Raw genomic sequence first — 17,247 nt, 5'->3', positions numbered from 1 at the left:
TAAGGGTGTGGAGCTCTGCTGTACCTCAAGTATTAATGAAGTTCTATTTTCTTTTATTCAAATCTCTCTTATTCTTATTCCAAGATATTCATTCATACCCAAGAACATGATGAATGTGATGATAAGTAACCCTCATTATCATTCTCACTTATGAACGCGCGTGATTGACAACCACTTCCGTTCTACATGCAACAGAGCTTGAATGCGTATCTCTTAGATTCCCCAACAGAATCTTCGTGGTATAAGCTAGATAGATGGCGGCATTTATGAGGATCCGGAAAGTCTCACCTTGTCTGTGGTATTCCGAGTAGGATCCTGGGAATCCGGAAAGTCTAACCTTGTCTGTGGTATTCCGAGTAGGATTCCGGTAATGAATGACTGTGACGTGCTTCAAACTTGCAAGTGCTGGGCGTTAGTGACAGACGCAAAAGAATCAAGGGATTCTATTCCAGTAGGCGCAGGAACCAACCAGTGATTAGCCGTACTGTGACAGAGTGCGTGAGCATTAGTTTTCACTGCGAGGATGGGATGTAGCCATCAACCATGGGTGATGCCTCCAGACGATTAGCCGTGCGAGTGACAGCCGCATAGGATCATTTTCCCGAGAGGATTGAAAGTAGCCACCGCTGATGTTGAACCCCTATACAAAGCTTGCCATGGAAAGGAGTAAGAAGGATTGAGTAGAAGCAGTAGGAGAGCAGGCGTCCTTGAGCCATGCAGCATCTCCATTCGCTTATCTGAAATTCCCACCAATGAATTTGCATAAGTATTCTATCCCTTTTATTATTTATTTTCTTATTACTATTTTCGAAAACCCATAAACCATTTTAATCTGCCTAACTGAGATTTGCAAGGTGACCATAGCTTGCTTCATACCAACAATCTCTGTGGGATCGACCCTTACTCACGTAAGGTTTATTACTTGGACGACCCAGTACACTTGCTGGTTAGTTGAACGGAGTTGTGAGCTTCTCTAACAATGCCTGAAACTCTTTTATCACAATTTCGTCCACCAAGATGCCATCCGCATAACCGATGGGTTGCATCAGGAAGAAAATTCTTGATTGCATCTCGCATGGCAAGGTCTTCGTCAGTTATTACTGCTTTAGGATTTTTTCCACCCATCGCTTCAACAAAGGTTTCCAACAACCACTTATACGTCTCTGTGGTTTCGTCGGATAGTAGGGCGGAGCCGAAGATAACAGTCTGCCCGTGATGATTGCATCCGGAGAAAATGACCAAAGGCTTGTTGTATTTATTCTTCTTATAGGTTGAATCAAAGGCAACAATATCTCCAAAACAGTGATAGTCGATAATTGACTGCCCATCTGCCCAAAAAATATGCTCGAGCCTTTCGTCACTAATGAACATATACTTTCCAAAGAATAGCGGATCGTTGTTTGACTTGCCAATCAAATAGTTTATTGCCGCATTGGCATCCCCGTTTTTAACTTTTGACCGACGATAACGATCAATGTGGTTGTACAAATCTTTGCGTGTGAAGCTAGCATGACAATATCCACCCTTCTGGAATGCAATATACCCCATAATATGGCAGGTTTTGATACCAAAATTATGAAGATTTTTCACTTGGACTTTATCAGTGACAGTGAGATGACGATTGGCTGGAACCAGATGTGCAAATTGGGGTGGCATCAGATCGTGGTTGTGAGATTCCACAAAACATGATACCTTCTATCTACCGCAGCCGTAGTCAAGCTTTACCCTAAGCCGAGCTGGACACTTAGTTCGCGTTAGTGACCTTGCCTCCTTTGATCTATCATCCAGATCAAAATACCTCATATTCCTCCAGCCCTCTTTGTTGCAAACAAGTTGCCTGCTAATGATTCTACCTTGATTATCCCTAACCACGTCGTCCTTCCTCATTACAAATTCATGCCAACAAGAATAAGCGTTATAAAATTGGCAAGCCTCATCCTCTGTCCTAAACTCCAGGTTCCAAATATCCTCTACCATTAAATTCTCTATTCTTTTTACACCACAAACTTCTTCACTCTTGCTAGTAGAATCCAGCAAATCCATATCGTCATCTTCAGCATCATCATCTGCATTCGGTTGATAATCGAAATCATCACCCAAATCATTATCAGAATCATTCTTCACATCATCCTCGTTTCTTGACATAATTTTACCCCTGCCAAAATCCAGGTTGGTGAACCAAAATGTGAATAAACAGAACCAATGGCAGCAACTACATAAAGCTAACTTAAACTCCTTAAAAAAACTACAGTCACCAGATCCAAGGCTACTTAACCTAAGCCAACTGTTTAAGAGTACAGTATAACGTTTTAATTTCAATGCCCCAAACCTAGCCACAGCATACAACTGGCAAATGTGAATTGAAATCCTGATTCCAGAACCTAAACCCAACACCATAAACAGAGCAATGTTTAAAAGACAGATACTTCCATTAAAATTAAAATTAAACTAACCTCCATTATTAAAAAATTGAAACGGAGATACCTTGATGACAACCAAAGCTTGAAATCCAATGAGTAAAGAGCTGAACTTCTGGAGGGAGACAATCTTAATTAAACACCTGCACGTGATTCGTAGCCGGCTGAGAAATGGGGATGGTAAACCCCTTCCACCTGCAAAAGCTTGTTCGCGATTAGATGTAAACCTACTAGGTTCACAAAATTCACAACATGCAAGCATACAGAGGTCATCCTTCGGCGTCACCTAAGTCGACGTCGGAGCCCAGCCGATGAAAACAGAGTTCCAGTGATGGCTCCATGAACTGGTGGTTGAAGTTAAGAATAGAAAACAAAGAGAGTTGGGTCAGTGGTTGTGTGCCTAGGTCCTGGGGTTGAATAACATGTTGAAGAGTATAAAACGAAGGCCAAAAAATGAGGGTTGGGTCACTAATGGCTATGTGTCTTCTTTTTCTCAAAAATACATGTTGAATTTGAGGAACAAAAGGAGAATTTTTTGTGTTAAGAAGTCAATTTAGAGTGTAAAAGTTTTAATTGTAAATTTTACCCAATACATTATACAATATCAATATATAACAACTACTCATACGCTACAATGTAGTATATTCATACTATACATTCATTATGAGTTTTGACTTTTACAGTACATCAATTAATGAACCTTTTAAATTTTTTTTTGATTAATGGTTGTGATGATGATACATAAACAAGGATAACTTACCCACAAAATTAGCATAGGTTTGGAAGAAATCACCTAAATATTCTTTTAAAAGCAAAAGAAGCAGAAACAAAAATTTATTTAGCATATATATATATATATATATATATATATATATATATATATATATATATATATATATATTAGTTTAGTTTATTTAATAATAAAAGGTTAAATTTTCTTTTTCAAAAAGTGTAAGAATAGGTTTAAAAAATATTGATTATAAATATTAATGCTAAAAAATGTTAATATTCTCTTTCTTCAATTACTTCTGCTTCTCGTAGAAGTTACTACATGTTTCTTTAAAAAAAAAAAAAAAAAACTATTTTCCTTCTTAGAAGCACAAAAAGATTACTAAAAAAAAATAATTCTTTTTAAAAATAATTTCCCAAAAAGTTAAATAAACGACCCCATTATCTCAATTTGTAAAGAAGAAGCCTATGGTACTTTTGAGTAGATAAATTGTACTGTAATGATTTTGTTTAACAGTTTTAATCTTTTTAAAAAGTTTTTATTCATGCTTTTTTATATTGTATTTTTTAACTTAATTTATTAAGAATTAATTTGTCCTAAACCTAATTTTTATTTAAAAGTCTATAAATAAGTAATAAATTGTTACATGTATAAGACAAAATTAAAACCCTTTAAATTAACATTCGACCACAACAAATTAATTTTCTTGTGCACAATAAAAGAAAAAAAGACATAATTACACTTGATATATATAAATATAATTCCAGAGATGGAAAGCATGCCTAATAATAATGACGTAAAACATGCTATCTTCGATTTGAATTTTGATTCCGTATAGCTTTTTTCGGTGGAATATGTGGTCCAAAATTCTGGTGTGATAGGTGAGATGAACCCATTGCATAAGGAAAGATGTTATATATGTATATGTCATGTCACGCATACTAATGATTTGCTCAAAGATATGAATGCCTAAGATTCCATCTAATTTAGCCCACACACGAAAATTGTTACAAACAACCCAGTTGATGATAGAACTTGTTTTTCTTTCCAATTCAATGTTACTTGCAGCAGCAGTAATGACATTTGGATTACTGATGATGCAAAATTTTAAATCCAAGGGGGAGATATTAAAATATGATTAATGAATTAGGTTTAGGTTAGTAGAGTTGTTAATATTAGTTAATAAGTAGTGGAGTAGTTAATAGAGTTGTTAAGATTATTGTTGAAAATTTTTATATAACTAATCTCCTTGTGTCAATGAATTATACAAGATACAATAACACATTTATGATTCGTTTCTTGTATTTCTGTCAACACTAATAATATTTATCTTTGATGCAAACGTTTGAGACGTCAAAGCTTGTGATGATAGCCTTGAAATGAAAATTTGGAACTGAAAACAACAATAAACTTAAGCTTGCAAGGAGTTTGGATAACCGCTGCTGCTCTTCTACTCTAGTGACAAATTATCATATACTAAAATTAGATAGTTTTTTGAGCAATTCTGAATATGTGAGATTGGAGATCATAAAGTTTATTGGAGTAAATTGAAAGCCGACAAACCAAGGACTAATCCGTCACAGTACTAAGCTCAATTTAAGGGTTTATCGCTGGCCAATAGGTTGTTGCGTGCACGAGACGGGATTCGAACCCCCGATACTAGCTTAAGCCAACTAGTGAGCCAACCACTAAATCAACCTAACTTGGTTGTATATTTTTTTAATATTCAAAAGGTACCTCCTTTGCTTTTGTCTTTTCTTTTTTTTTTTTAAGCCCTTTCTCTGGTTTTCTTCCATACTCCCTTGCTCTTCCATTCTCAAAGCTTCCACTACTCGGTTGCACTCAGAATTCTTTTCCAATATCAATTTATTATAATGTTCTTCAACGTGGGGAAGTATGGTTCTTGTTTGTCCCTTCTGTGACCAAAAATAAGAAACTAGCTTCTTCTAAACAATCACATGGAGAAGGATAGCATAGAAGAAAACAAATACTGAAATATATACGGACACACACACCCCACTAACACAGGCATGTCTTGGTTGAGTGTGTGAGGAAGATTGTGTTTCTTGTTGCTTGAATCTAGAATAGGAGCAGGGGTCTATTGTTATATACTTGGTAATGCTTTTTTTTTTCCTTTTTGTGCTGATTGTTTAAGTTAAGGATATTATTTTGTGGAGAGAGAGAGAGAGAGAGAGAGAGAGAGAGAGAGAAAGAGAGAGAGAGAGAGAGAGAGAGAGAAGAGAAGAGAGGTTGGTTGTTGGTCCAGTATGTGTGCAGAAAGAATTAGTTAAAAAATAATAATTCAACGAAAGTTAGAAACCAAAAAAATAGTATAAATGAAGGATACTTTTTTGTATTAAAAAATATGTACGGGATACATTTTGTATTTAACTTTAGAAAGGTTACTAATAGCCCTTTTCTTGAGAAGGCTATTGAATCCTAAGCCATGAAAGTATAGTTATATTCATTCATATACATTAGGTCATGAGGCAACATATTAAACTGCTGAACAGCAATGTCAACATTCTGGTGATTACTATGAAATCAAATCATTAGACCTCTTCATCTAATAGATTTGGGTGTCACTAACTATATCTAAGATTATGATTAATATTGACCTTAATTTTTAAGGACTACATGAATGTATTAGATGCCACTTTTGCTATCCAACGCAACCACCAAATAAGTAGATATTACCTTAATAAGAAAGGTTATATGAGCAATAATGCCTTGATTAGTGTTGGCATAATATATGTGCTTATAGTTTACATGTGGCTCTTAGGAAGGATCCACCTATAATGCAAACTTTCATATGTAAACTCTTAGTCACAGAGACAACCACAGTTCTTATATGGTTAGTTATCACTTTATTCTTGATTTATAAAGTTAATACTTATGCATCTTTTTTTTAATGCATCTATTTGATCCACTATGGCAATAATATTGAGTAAATGCCCAAAATAGTCCCTAAATTTCAAATCGCTATTCAATTTAGTCCTCGACTTTTTAAAATGACCAATTAAATCTTTGAAATTCGAAAAACTGCATCTCCGTTAGTCCCTTGCAGAAGTGCCGTCTACTAAGATTTTCTGTCGTCGTTGAGTACTTCATCACCATTCGAAGTCTACAATTACAGAAAACGGTGTTCTTACCTCCCTTATTGCACATTCTTTTGCTGCCATAAGGTCTCCCTACAAAGTTGTTCCTACTTGAGCTACTTTGGCTTCTCTCCCCACCACCCATCATCACTCATGCAGACGAGAAAACAAGATGAACTGGAAGAAAGTGGAGAGGACGAAGAAGAAAAGAAGACAGCAGAGAGATCGAAGAAGAGAAGACAATAATTTGGAGATTAAAGTTTTATAATTGAAAATGGACTAATTTGGATATTATTAAGCAATTTCAGGTATCAATTTGAATCAAATTCAACTTTGGTACACATCAGCATACAGCTGGAATGCCACATCAACAACGTTTAGACGGCACTTCTGCAAGGGACTTACGGAGATGCACTTTTTCGAATTTTAGGGATTTAATTGGTCATTTTAAAAAGTCGAGGACTAAATTGAATAACAATTTGAAATTCAAGGACCATTTTGAGCATTTACTCTAATAATATTTACCCATAACACAATACTCTAGCCTCGAGTATTTTGTTGCATTGCACAGATCTATAGGATGATAAAGGAATTATGAGGCTTAAAAAGAGTCTCCATAAACAAAAAAATGAAAGAAAATCCATGCACAAAACCTTCCCAATTGCACAATGCTTCTATAAAGCACATTCACAAATGACCATGGCATTTGTGCTTTTATAGTTCTTTCAAAGTATATCTACTTATCTAGCGAGACACAAATAGCAATATAAATGCTATCTATTTCCACAATGTAGCTTTTAGAAATATCTTAAGCGCACCAAAATAAATTGAATCAATATGCTTAATTATGTAGTTTCCTAATTTGTGTATATATAATTGTTAAAACTCGATGGAATTACCTATGAATGGTATCATCAAAATGTTGAAACCATTAGTCATCATCTTTATTTGTTGAACTACGACCCATTAACAACTACAAAGCTTTATTCCCAGTAGGTGAGGTCAGCTACATGAATCAAACGACACCATTGTCCCTTGACATGTATCATGTTTGTACTTAGTCTATGACCTATCATGTATCATGTTTGAACTATGACCTATCATATCAAACCAATTGTTGAAAAACATGTATTGTATATTGTAATTGCTTAAAACCTATTCCTATTTCCCTCGCTCAACTCGTAACATAATACCACTGCTTCAGCCAAACAACTTGATAACTAGCCACTAATGCAGCAACAAAAGTCCATGTAAGATCAAGTTTATTATTACCTTCAACCATTGCAGAGCTATCATCATTATCACTTGAGGTAGTAATCATCCTGTCTTAAAAAAAAGTGTAACTAAAAAGACAAGAAAGAATATGTTACAATATAATGTGAGACCTTTATGTTTAAGACAAGATAAATAACTCTAAAATATAACAATATTACATGACAGATACTACATTTTAAAAGTCTGGTATAAATTAAAACAAACTCAAAAGTATAAGTCAGCCACACCATTGATATATGTCTTACATAATTTAAATTAAAACCTCACTATTAATTAGATCAATCAGGGCATTGAATGTAAATTTTAGCAAATGTATTCAACCAAACATGAAGATCAATTACCCCTCGTATTGCATATAGTGACAAAATACTATACCATGTTCTCAAAGCCAACAAATAAATAGAACTCCATCTACTAAGCAAGACAACTCATCTATAAGGAATGTATATGCTATTTCAGTTATCACATCCAAACAACTAAATTCTAATTTTGATTTTAAATGAAAAAAGGAAAAAAGGTATTTTAAGAATTACATCTAAACATAGAAAAGTTTCTCACCTTTGCTTCTGAAGTAATCCTTTAAAAGATTGTTCAGATGAAAGATTGCACTAATAATTTGTTAACACTGATATAAATCAAAGTTTTACACTTCATCATTGCTTTGATCATAAACTACTACAAAAGCACTGCAACCTAAATTCCGAATTAGGTACAATTGACATCACTCATTATCGACTATACCTACGTATTCACAGATGAATATGATTCCATGGCAAAGCCAACAAAACTCACCATGACAAAATTTCCTAAAAGGATTAAATGGAGGTGGTCAGCATATGATGGAAAATAGTTTAATAACTCTGAATGCTTGATATAAGGATCTTTAATGTCTCATAAGTCATAAAGACAATGCCCACGCCAGGAACAACCTTGTAGTACTCAGGCAAAATGCCTCTATACAAACCTCGTACCCCTTCATTCTGAATTATGTGTCCAAATGTTCCCAACAGACTGGTATTATAGATGCGAGCTCGACCCCCAAGCCCCTCTAACTGCATCCGGCGCCTTACTAGATCCAAAGGAAATGTTGCTGCACGTTATAAGAGCCAATCAAACTCACAAGGTTACGTCAGATATGAACATTACTATCTAACCAAAATTTCTCCCTCGGGAAAATAATATTCAGAAAAACTGACAAATAAACTGACAAATATATACATGTTATGAATGAAAATTAGTTATTAGAGCATTTAAATAAATAAGTCATTTTATAGTCACCAATGCATAATGCACTTCCCATTAGAAGTTTTCCCCTTAGGTAGTAGGCACTAGATTTTTGCACCAATCACAAGCATTAGTGGTATAGAGCAAAACATCTAATGAAGCACATTATCAATTACAAAATTTGTTCGACATACAGTGCAGGCCTTTAGCAGAAGAGGATACAAAATCTTTTATCTAAACAAACTTGAGAAATTAGATGAACCAATTAAAGATAGCATTATCATCAAGAACCCACCTGTTGATGATGCAATGCCTGAAAGACTGCCACAAGCAAGACTGATCATGATTGTTGAATCATCAGGCCTAATTCATAAGGAAATGAGAAAATAATATTCATAAAAGTATATCCTACAAGCATGACAATATAAGCTTCAACACAAGGCTATTCACCTTTGCAACTTCCAAAATGAACGTAAGCCTTCATAAACAGAAAAACTTATCGCTATACTCGGCCCAACACCCTGTATCACACAAAATAATTAGTTATGTCAGCTATAAAATTAAAATATAATAACAGAATCAACACAAAATGCAAAATAACTCATTAAGAATTAAAGATGCATCATAGGCCTACCAATAATGTTGCTCCAAGTCCCTTGTAAAGACCCAAGAAGCCTTCTTCCCTGCATATTGTATTAAAGGCATGGGAGATGCCATTGTAGTAAATGGCACTTCTCTGCAAAGAAACATAATAAAATATTCTCAACTCTTGGCCACAAATAGAAAGTAATGATAAATCAGACCAAATTCAATCAAACAATAAATAGCTATTAACTTATACAATTCATTAATGCAAATAACCAAAGGCTTGAAAATAATCTCCAAGAATTTTCAATTCACTGAAGTCCATTACCTGTGCGGCAAGTCGGGTTCTCACTAGATCCAACGGATATGTGGCAGTAGCAGCTGTTATGCCAGATAAACCACCACCTATGAAGTGCACAAAGGGGCTTGTACTTGTATTTCCTCCGAGTTTCTCCCCCAAAATTGAATGTATTATCTGCAATATATGAAATTGATCAGATTTAAGGAATATATATATGCAGCAGCTTCTACATAACATATACATTTTGTAAAGAGCATCAGATGAGACGTTACACTCTTGTAGCGTTCATAGGCATAGAAGTTGACTGCGGTATAAGGAAGTCGATGGGCTACTGTCACCAAATTGCCTTTCCAAAATGCTCTAAATCCTTCTTCATTGACAATGCGTGAGGCCTCACACCATATGCTAGGCTTGCTCAACGCTGCTGCTGCCACATCAAATTGCATACCTTGCACCTGATAAATTTATGGCATACTGACATAATTAGTTAAACACTAGTTGATAGCAGAGCAATTTAAGTAGCATGACGAGAGATGGGCAAAGAAAATAAATTTTTATTGGCTATCATGGCTATCATGATTCGTTTCATTATTAAAAAAAATGATATTACAGTGAAAAAATTATTAGTTACAAACTTACAATTTTTTAGTAGAATTTGAATATGATAATTACCAACAACAATAATTACAGCCAGCTCCTTTCCCACTAGATAGAACAATAAGATTCAATTGTTATTATGTGGATAACCATATAATTTTATAATAGTTTCAGCTATAATTTTCCTTGGCCATCTTCTACCTCTTGTGCCTGCTAAACTACCTTTCATATGACTATCGGACTAACACTAATTCAAATTATTATTAGTTTTTTATTATCAGTGTAAAAATCATGATTAAATATTTAAATATCTGTAGTTGAGGATCTGTTCTATGGAAATCCCAAGAGAAAACGACCAAAAAAAATTATAAATAAAAAAAAAACCTGAAAAAGAATAGTGAGGCGTGAAAGTGGAGCAGTGCAGGTCTTTCCAAAGGCGCCTGCTATGCCACCGGCAAGAAGCTGAGACACAGTTCCCATCTGCGGCGGTTGCTGACTTTGCTGCTGATGCTGCAACACCTTCCTCCCGCCATGACCACCATCGTTCACCACCCTCTGCGCACCTTCAACCGTCATTCGCGCCTGCGCTTGCATTCCCCAAACAACCCCCCAAAATAAAAGAGGGGGGAATAACAAAAGAGAAAAGAAACCTCGACGGGAGATGATGAGGTTAGTGATACTCGTTACATTCTGTTTAATAGTTTTACAAGTAGAGTGAGTGAAGAACGAGGGTTTTAGGAAAAGGGGAACAGGGCTTAAGAGTTAAGATTTAACTTTTAAGATTGAACAACCGACTAGCTGAGTAGCTGTACCACAATTGTTGAACTTGAAAGCAGAAAGAAACAACTGGAGATTAGGGTTTTAGAAGAGGTTTTGTAGTATACAGCTGCAATTAGCGCCGAAGACCGAAGTCAACATAAATATCTCAATTCGGAATAAATCTACTACTTAGTTAAATTAAACAAAAAGGAGTTAAAAATTCAGAAAAAAAATTATGAAATTCTTCTTGTCATTACCCATCAGAAAATTTTTTAAAAATATAAAAAATTCTGAAAATAAATTTATACTAGTACACTATACGGGATAAGACACTAAATAAAAAATATATATAATAATTATTACTATAAATATTTTACAAAGTTATAATTAAAATTAAAGTTTAATTATTTTAATATTAAAAATATTAAAAATAATTAATATTTGTCTTAACTGATTTAGATTGATTGAGTAGTTATCTCACTCATCTATCTAACTTAGTATTAGAGTTTCGAATCCTACTTTAATAAATGGAGCTTCAATCCATGGAGGATTAGTTCTCGACTTATCGAGTTGAAAAATACAGTGAAAGAAAATAGTATTTGTCTTGAAAGTAGAACAATGCTCATTGATGATAACAATATTTATGAAGATTTGACTTTGTTGAAATTTAACTGTAACAGTTTTATTTATTTGTATCATATTCATTCAAAAAGTCAAACAATATAATAAACATTATTACTAGTTAAAATTTTATATTTTATGACATGATTTTTAAGTTTCTAAATTTATAAACTTATGTCATTACAAAAGCTATTAGATTGATTAATATTTTTTGGTAATATTACCAAAACACCGTAGTTAAGTATATTAATTTGTGTAAAAAAAAACTATAATAACTTTTATTATTCAATATATAATTTATTCTATTAAAAAATGAATTATTATTCCTCGATTGGAATATATTTTTTTTTTCTATTTTTATATCATTTTATTTAACAATAATTGCCATTAAAAATAATATGAATGATTACACTATTTATAATATGATGTACCAAATAATTTTTTATTTCAAAATTAATTCTGGTTAGTGAAAAAAATTTAAAATATTTTCTTACACAGATTTAAATTTAAATTTAAATTTAGAATTGATTAACAACTCACCTTTTTTAAAATTTTAATAACAAAAATAAAATTAGTTAGCTGCAAAATATTTCGCATTTAATAATTTCAATCATTTAAATTTTAATTACCAAAAATTGAGTTAGAAATTAAATTGAGTTAGAAATTAATTATAACTTAATAATCGATATAACACACACGTGTATATATATATATATATATATATATATATATATATATATATATATATATATATATATTAATTAGTACAAAAATAATAATATTTAATATATTATTTAATTATTTTAACAGAGCTAATTATAATTTATTGAGAATTAATTTGTTGTCTAAATTTTTTTATAAACTTTGTAATTTATAAAAATAGTGATCTTATCTTTTATTATTATTTAAAAAATTATTCATAATTTTTTATTATATAATTAACTTAATTAATAACTTTTATTATTGTTTTTCCACAAAAAAATCATGCTTATATTATTTATATATTTTTTTAATACTAATAAATATATAGGTATTTGTACTATTATATTTATTGTCTTAGATAATGACTTAAGTTACTTATTTCGTATGTTAAATAATATAAATTATATTTTATATATTAAATTCATCAATTTATCCATATTAAGAGGAGAAAAATTATGCAATAGATCGTATGATATAAAGATTAGTTAATTTACATATAAATTATCTTTAGAAAAATAAAAAAATAATTTATCACATATAATAATCCTTGATATATGTAGTGTCATGTATATATTAGATGATCTATTTTAATTATGTGAGTGATTATTATTATTCACTTTTTCAATAAGATAGTAAATAATATTTAAAATTAAAAAAAAAGATAATTAGAATTTTTTTAGTTTGATTATAAAATCTATTATAAGTATACCTAACTTTTATATATACTAAATATAATTATATTTAATAGTATAGTATTTATTACAGTAATGACTCAAAATATTAAGTCAAGTGAATAAGATCAACCTAGATCTATTGTTAGGATCCTAAATCTGAATTAGATTCATTGTCTTAAAACCCGATGCAGATAAAGTTTACATGTCCTATCTCAAACCGGCTCAAATTGAATTTTCGTTGTTAGTTAGATATAGTAATAGATACTCGTGTGGGCATGGCAGCGGACCCCTTTTCCCGTCCTTCGCTCCCGTTTAAAAAAAAATCCCATGCTCGCTCTCCATCTTCGTCGCAAATTCCCTTATTTAATTATCCCCTTAGCGAATGCAGATACCCACAATTATTTATGGATATTTTTTGAAAATTTTTAAAAAAATAACAAAAAAACTATAATATAATAATAATAAATAATCAATTCAATATAATTCAACACAACTCCTAATATATTTATTATAAAAAATAACATTTAAAAAATATAAAAAACATGTTCCAACATAATAACATAATATAATATTTTAGAGCGAGACTGAGCGACATAATGACGAACTTAAGAGGTAGAGAAAGTGAGTTAGAGGAAGAGTAGATTCAAAATCAAGGCTAAGGATGAGTCTAGAAAAAAAAAAGAGTTTAAATTGGAGACAGAAATTAAGATTTTATATATATATATATATATATATATATATATATATATATATATATAAATAAATCAGTCATTTATATTCATGTGGATTTAACGCATCCCTTGAAGAGGATACCTATGTCCCCATCCCAGCCTATTTCATGTGGACAGGTCTTCACCTATAAAAATTTTACTGATCCCCATTTAATTTCAGATTGGCTAGTCTTTTTTACCATTCCAATTGCTAGCATTTATTGGTTCGTGACGTGAAACTACTCTACCTGTAACATCCCAACTACCAAAGCTCACGCTTCCGACTGCGCGACTCTGATAGTTCGGACATTACGACGACACTTATACTATTTAATACTAAAATATGAGCCTGTTTAAAATTTTAAACTGCAATACCGCTCCAAGAATACTTTCGTTCGATAACGTAAATACATAGACACCATACAACTTACAAAAACTCTCTTAAGCAATATTACAAACATTACCCAATACAATTTCTATCCCTCTTACAGAATATATCAAGATAAAGGCGAGGGTATATTAAAGTATAATCTAAGCAATACAGAACATCTCAACAACAATTAAATAAACTCTGCGTGACTTCTGCGCCCATATCCTGAAAGGGGAAAAATGTAGGGGGTGAGAACATCATCCTCGAAAGGGTTCTCAGTAGAGGGGTTTTGGGAATTACTATAATAGGATACGTGAAGATAAACCGTACCAGTGATCAATAACCGTCTTATGCCTATTTTCAAAAGGTTCGGTTTACAATAAAAGAGAAATATGAAATCTTTTTCTAAAAGAGAAAACTGTTCATTTAAAACAATATTCAAAAGTCTTTCAAAAGGTTTATCTATGCTTAACCAAATTAGCCTTTCCTACTTTTCCAAATCAGAAACACAAAACTGAAACCAGCCATCGGTCCATATCATTTCAACCACGACCCTAGGCCCAAACAATCCGACCATCAACCAAATCACCACAATCCAACAGAGTCCCAGTTACAAACACAAATAGGAAGTTCAAGCACAAACAAACAATTATAGCAAGTAGAACAATTAGCAGTTAATCACAAAGGCAAACCAAGTATAATATGCACACCTAAACAATGTCACATAGATGCACATGATGCATGCCTGTTCCTAGTAGCTGATGATATCATCTGTCGGTTATAGAGCCATCCTGACAAGTCCTGATAGCTAACCATTGGACTGTCCCTCTGTCACGCATCCCCAACTCGAGTTATACTCAACATAAACTTGATCATAATCATGATCCATATCCAACACCCTCACTGGTGTATATTCACGGGGGCGAACTCATCTGGGACTTTCACAGTGCCCGGCCACACTTATGACATAGGGTCAGCAGAGTCTCGAGTTTTCACCTGGAGCACGTGGTGGCTAGCCACTACTTTCTCCCAGGGAACTCGTGCCTCTGATAGTGGAAGTACAAATCACAATTATCAATAATTCAGCATATACATGCATTCATTCTCATCCATGGATCAACATCCATCTCAGCCATCCGGCTCACGGTTTAGTCCAGAACTAGCCAATATTCATATCATACACAGCCATTCCGGCTCACGGTTCAATCCAGAACCAGCCAATATTCATATCATACACAGCCATTCTGGCTCACAGTTCAATCCATAACTAGCCAATATTCATAATCATACACAGCCATTCCGGCCCATAACAAAACAACACTTCCACCATTCAATATCATCAAATTCATAAACTCGGCATTTAAGCCATAAATCACTTTTTCTCAATTCATTTCACTTTGAAATCAAATTTCAACTCTTTTCAGCCTTGGCTTTAAAGATCTCATTTCTCAAATCATCTCAGGCTCATAAGCCACTTTTACTCAAGGTAAATTCCCCATTTAAACAATGCCACTCTCGGTATCCTCTTTCCAAAACTTCTATAACCATGGAAAGTTAAAGATTCATTTTGAAACATTCAAAATCATCTATCCAACAATGGGATTCTATTACAAAGTTCCTTGGCAGAGTCCCAAATCTTTAGGGGAGACTAACATAACTCATTTCGCCAAATTCATTTAAAATCATTAAAACCTTGGCTTTCCGATTTGAGTAATAAAATAGGATCTAAGCCAAACCGAGTCACGTAATCATTTACTTCTTTCAAAGCCGTTTCCTTTACTTAGGCAAAAACCAACTTCAACCCCCATGATAATTTCTAGAACGTTTCAACTATTCAAAAATTGTTTTAGTCTTGCAAGAATTCAGAATTCAAAGAGTACTTAAAACCTTTCTCAAAACATTTCAAAATGAAACTTGTCAATAGACATTCAGGTTCTTTCAAAGTCATTGAAACCCCTCTAATTGAAACCCTCAAGTCAAATTCAAAGACGTTGCCCTTGTCACATTTAAAACAGCTTTAAAACATAAGTTTCATCTAAATAACTTTCTCCTAAAAGAGATACAATGCCTTTCTTAAGATGCAAGACTAAATCACAATTTCCTCTTTAGTAATTCATTTCAAAAGCACGAATCATCCTTTTCTTGATAATTTAAATAAAATAGTAGAAGTCTTTAACTCATCATTTTTTTCCGGACAACACTCAATAAAGACTTGGATTTTATAGAAATTTTGGCAACATCTCCCCTAAAACTTAGACTTTGCCACCCGGTTCGGGTCCCAACTAAACCGTTCCACAATCCTTTTCAACAGCTCAAAACCAGAAATCAATTCAAAAGCAAGCTAAATCCAACAATCATCTCATTTTCACATCTCAAGGAAACCGTTTCAAAATTGAATCAATATCAACCGATTTAACTCATTTCCAAAGCTTTAAAGAAACGGTTCAGTAACAAATCATTCATCAAAACCAAATCAATTAAAGCAAACCAGGTTGAATTCAAGAGTATATTCTAGTTTCCACATTATCAAGAAATTCAACTCAACTCAAATCAATCTAAAACGAATCAAATTCGATTTCAAAGCTTTAAAAGAATCAATTTCAAAAGCATTTCATTTCATAAAGCCACCCAACAATCCACTCAAACAAATATTCATAATCATTCAAGGCAATTGAATAATACATAAGGCTGATACAATCACCAAATACACATTGCCTCACATCAGTATCCATATTTAATAATTCCAATAATAAACTATAGTTTTCGGAAAGCACCCCTACCTCAAAACGCAAAGTCCATACCCAAACGTCTCACAGAGTCCTTTCCGCCTCAACTTGAAATCAAAGGCAGCTTTAAAGCACAGCCCACAGCCCCAAACATTTTCGCAGCAGCATAACAATTACAACAAGCAACCTCAGTTACTAAACTCTAGGAACATTAATACCGTAAAGGCTTTAATACACGCACGGGACACTAACGTAGGGCTTTCGAAACATAATTTCTTACCGGAATAACAACACGAAGCAGCTGCGATTTCGAACCGGCCCTGGCAATAGCTCCAGCAGCAAACAGAAGCTTCGGTGGATCAACTATAAAAACTGCGCAACATTAAAACCTTCTCGAAATCCAAAAAGGCAGAAAACTCAAATAAAACCCTTACCGGCAACTTTTTCAGCGACAGCAG

General features: G+C 33.1%; 1 protein-coding gene across 1 annotated transcript; it reads right to left on the bottom strand.

Annotated features, from left to right (window-relative positions):
• Positions 1-8,123: 8,123 nt before the first annotated feature.
• Positions 8,124-11,154, bottom strand: LOC112796895 (uncharacterized). Its single transcript, XM_025839566.3, has 7 exons — positions 10,612-11,154; positions 9,903-10,085; positions 9,658-9,804; positions 9,379-9,480; positions 9,195-9,265; positions 9,040-9,107; positions 8,124-8,610 (listed from the first exon to the last, which is right to left on the bottom strand). Exons 1-7 carry the CDS (start codon positions 10,819-10,821, stop codon positions 8,372-8,374), a joined length of 1,020 nt encoding a protein of 339 aa, XP_025695351.1. The 5' UTR covers positions 10,822-11,154; the 3' UTR covers positions 8,124-8,371.
• Positions 11,155-17,247: the final 6,093 nt, after the last annotated feature.

Source organism: Arachis hypogaea, chromosome 4 (genome assembly GCF_003086295.3).
Source record: "Arachis hypogaea cultivar Tifrunner chromosome 4, arahy.Tifrunner.gnm2.J5K5, whole genome shotgun sequence".
Lineage (NCBI taxonomy): Eukaryota > Viridiplantae > Streptophyta > Magnoliopsida > Fabales > Fabaceae > Arachis > Arachis hypogaea.
Note: the sequence above shows the minus strand (reverse complement) of the source record. Positions and strands in the feature narration are given on the sequence as shown.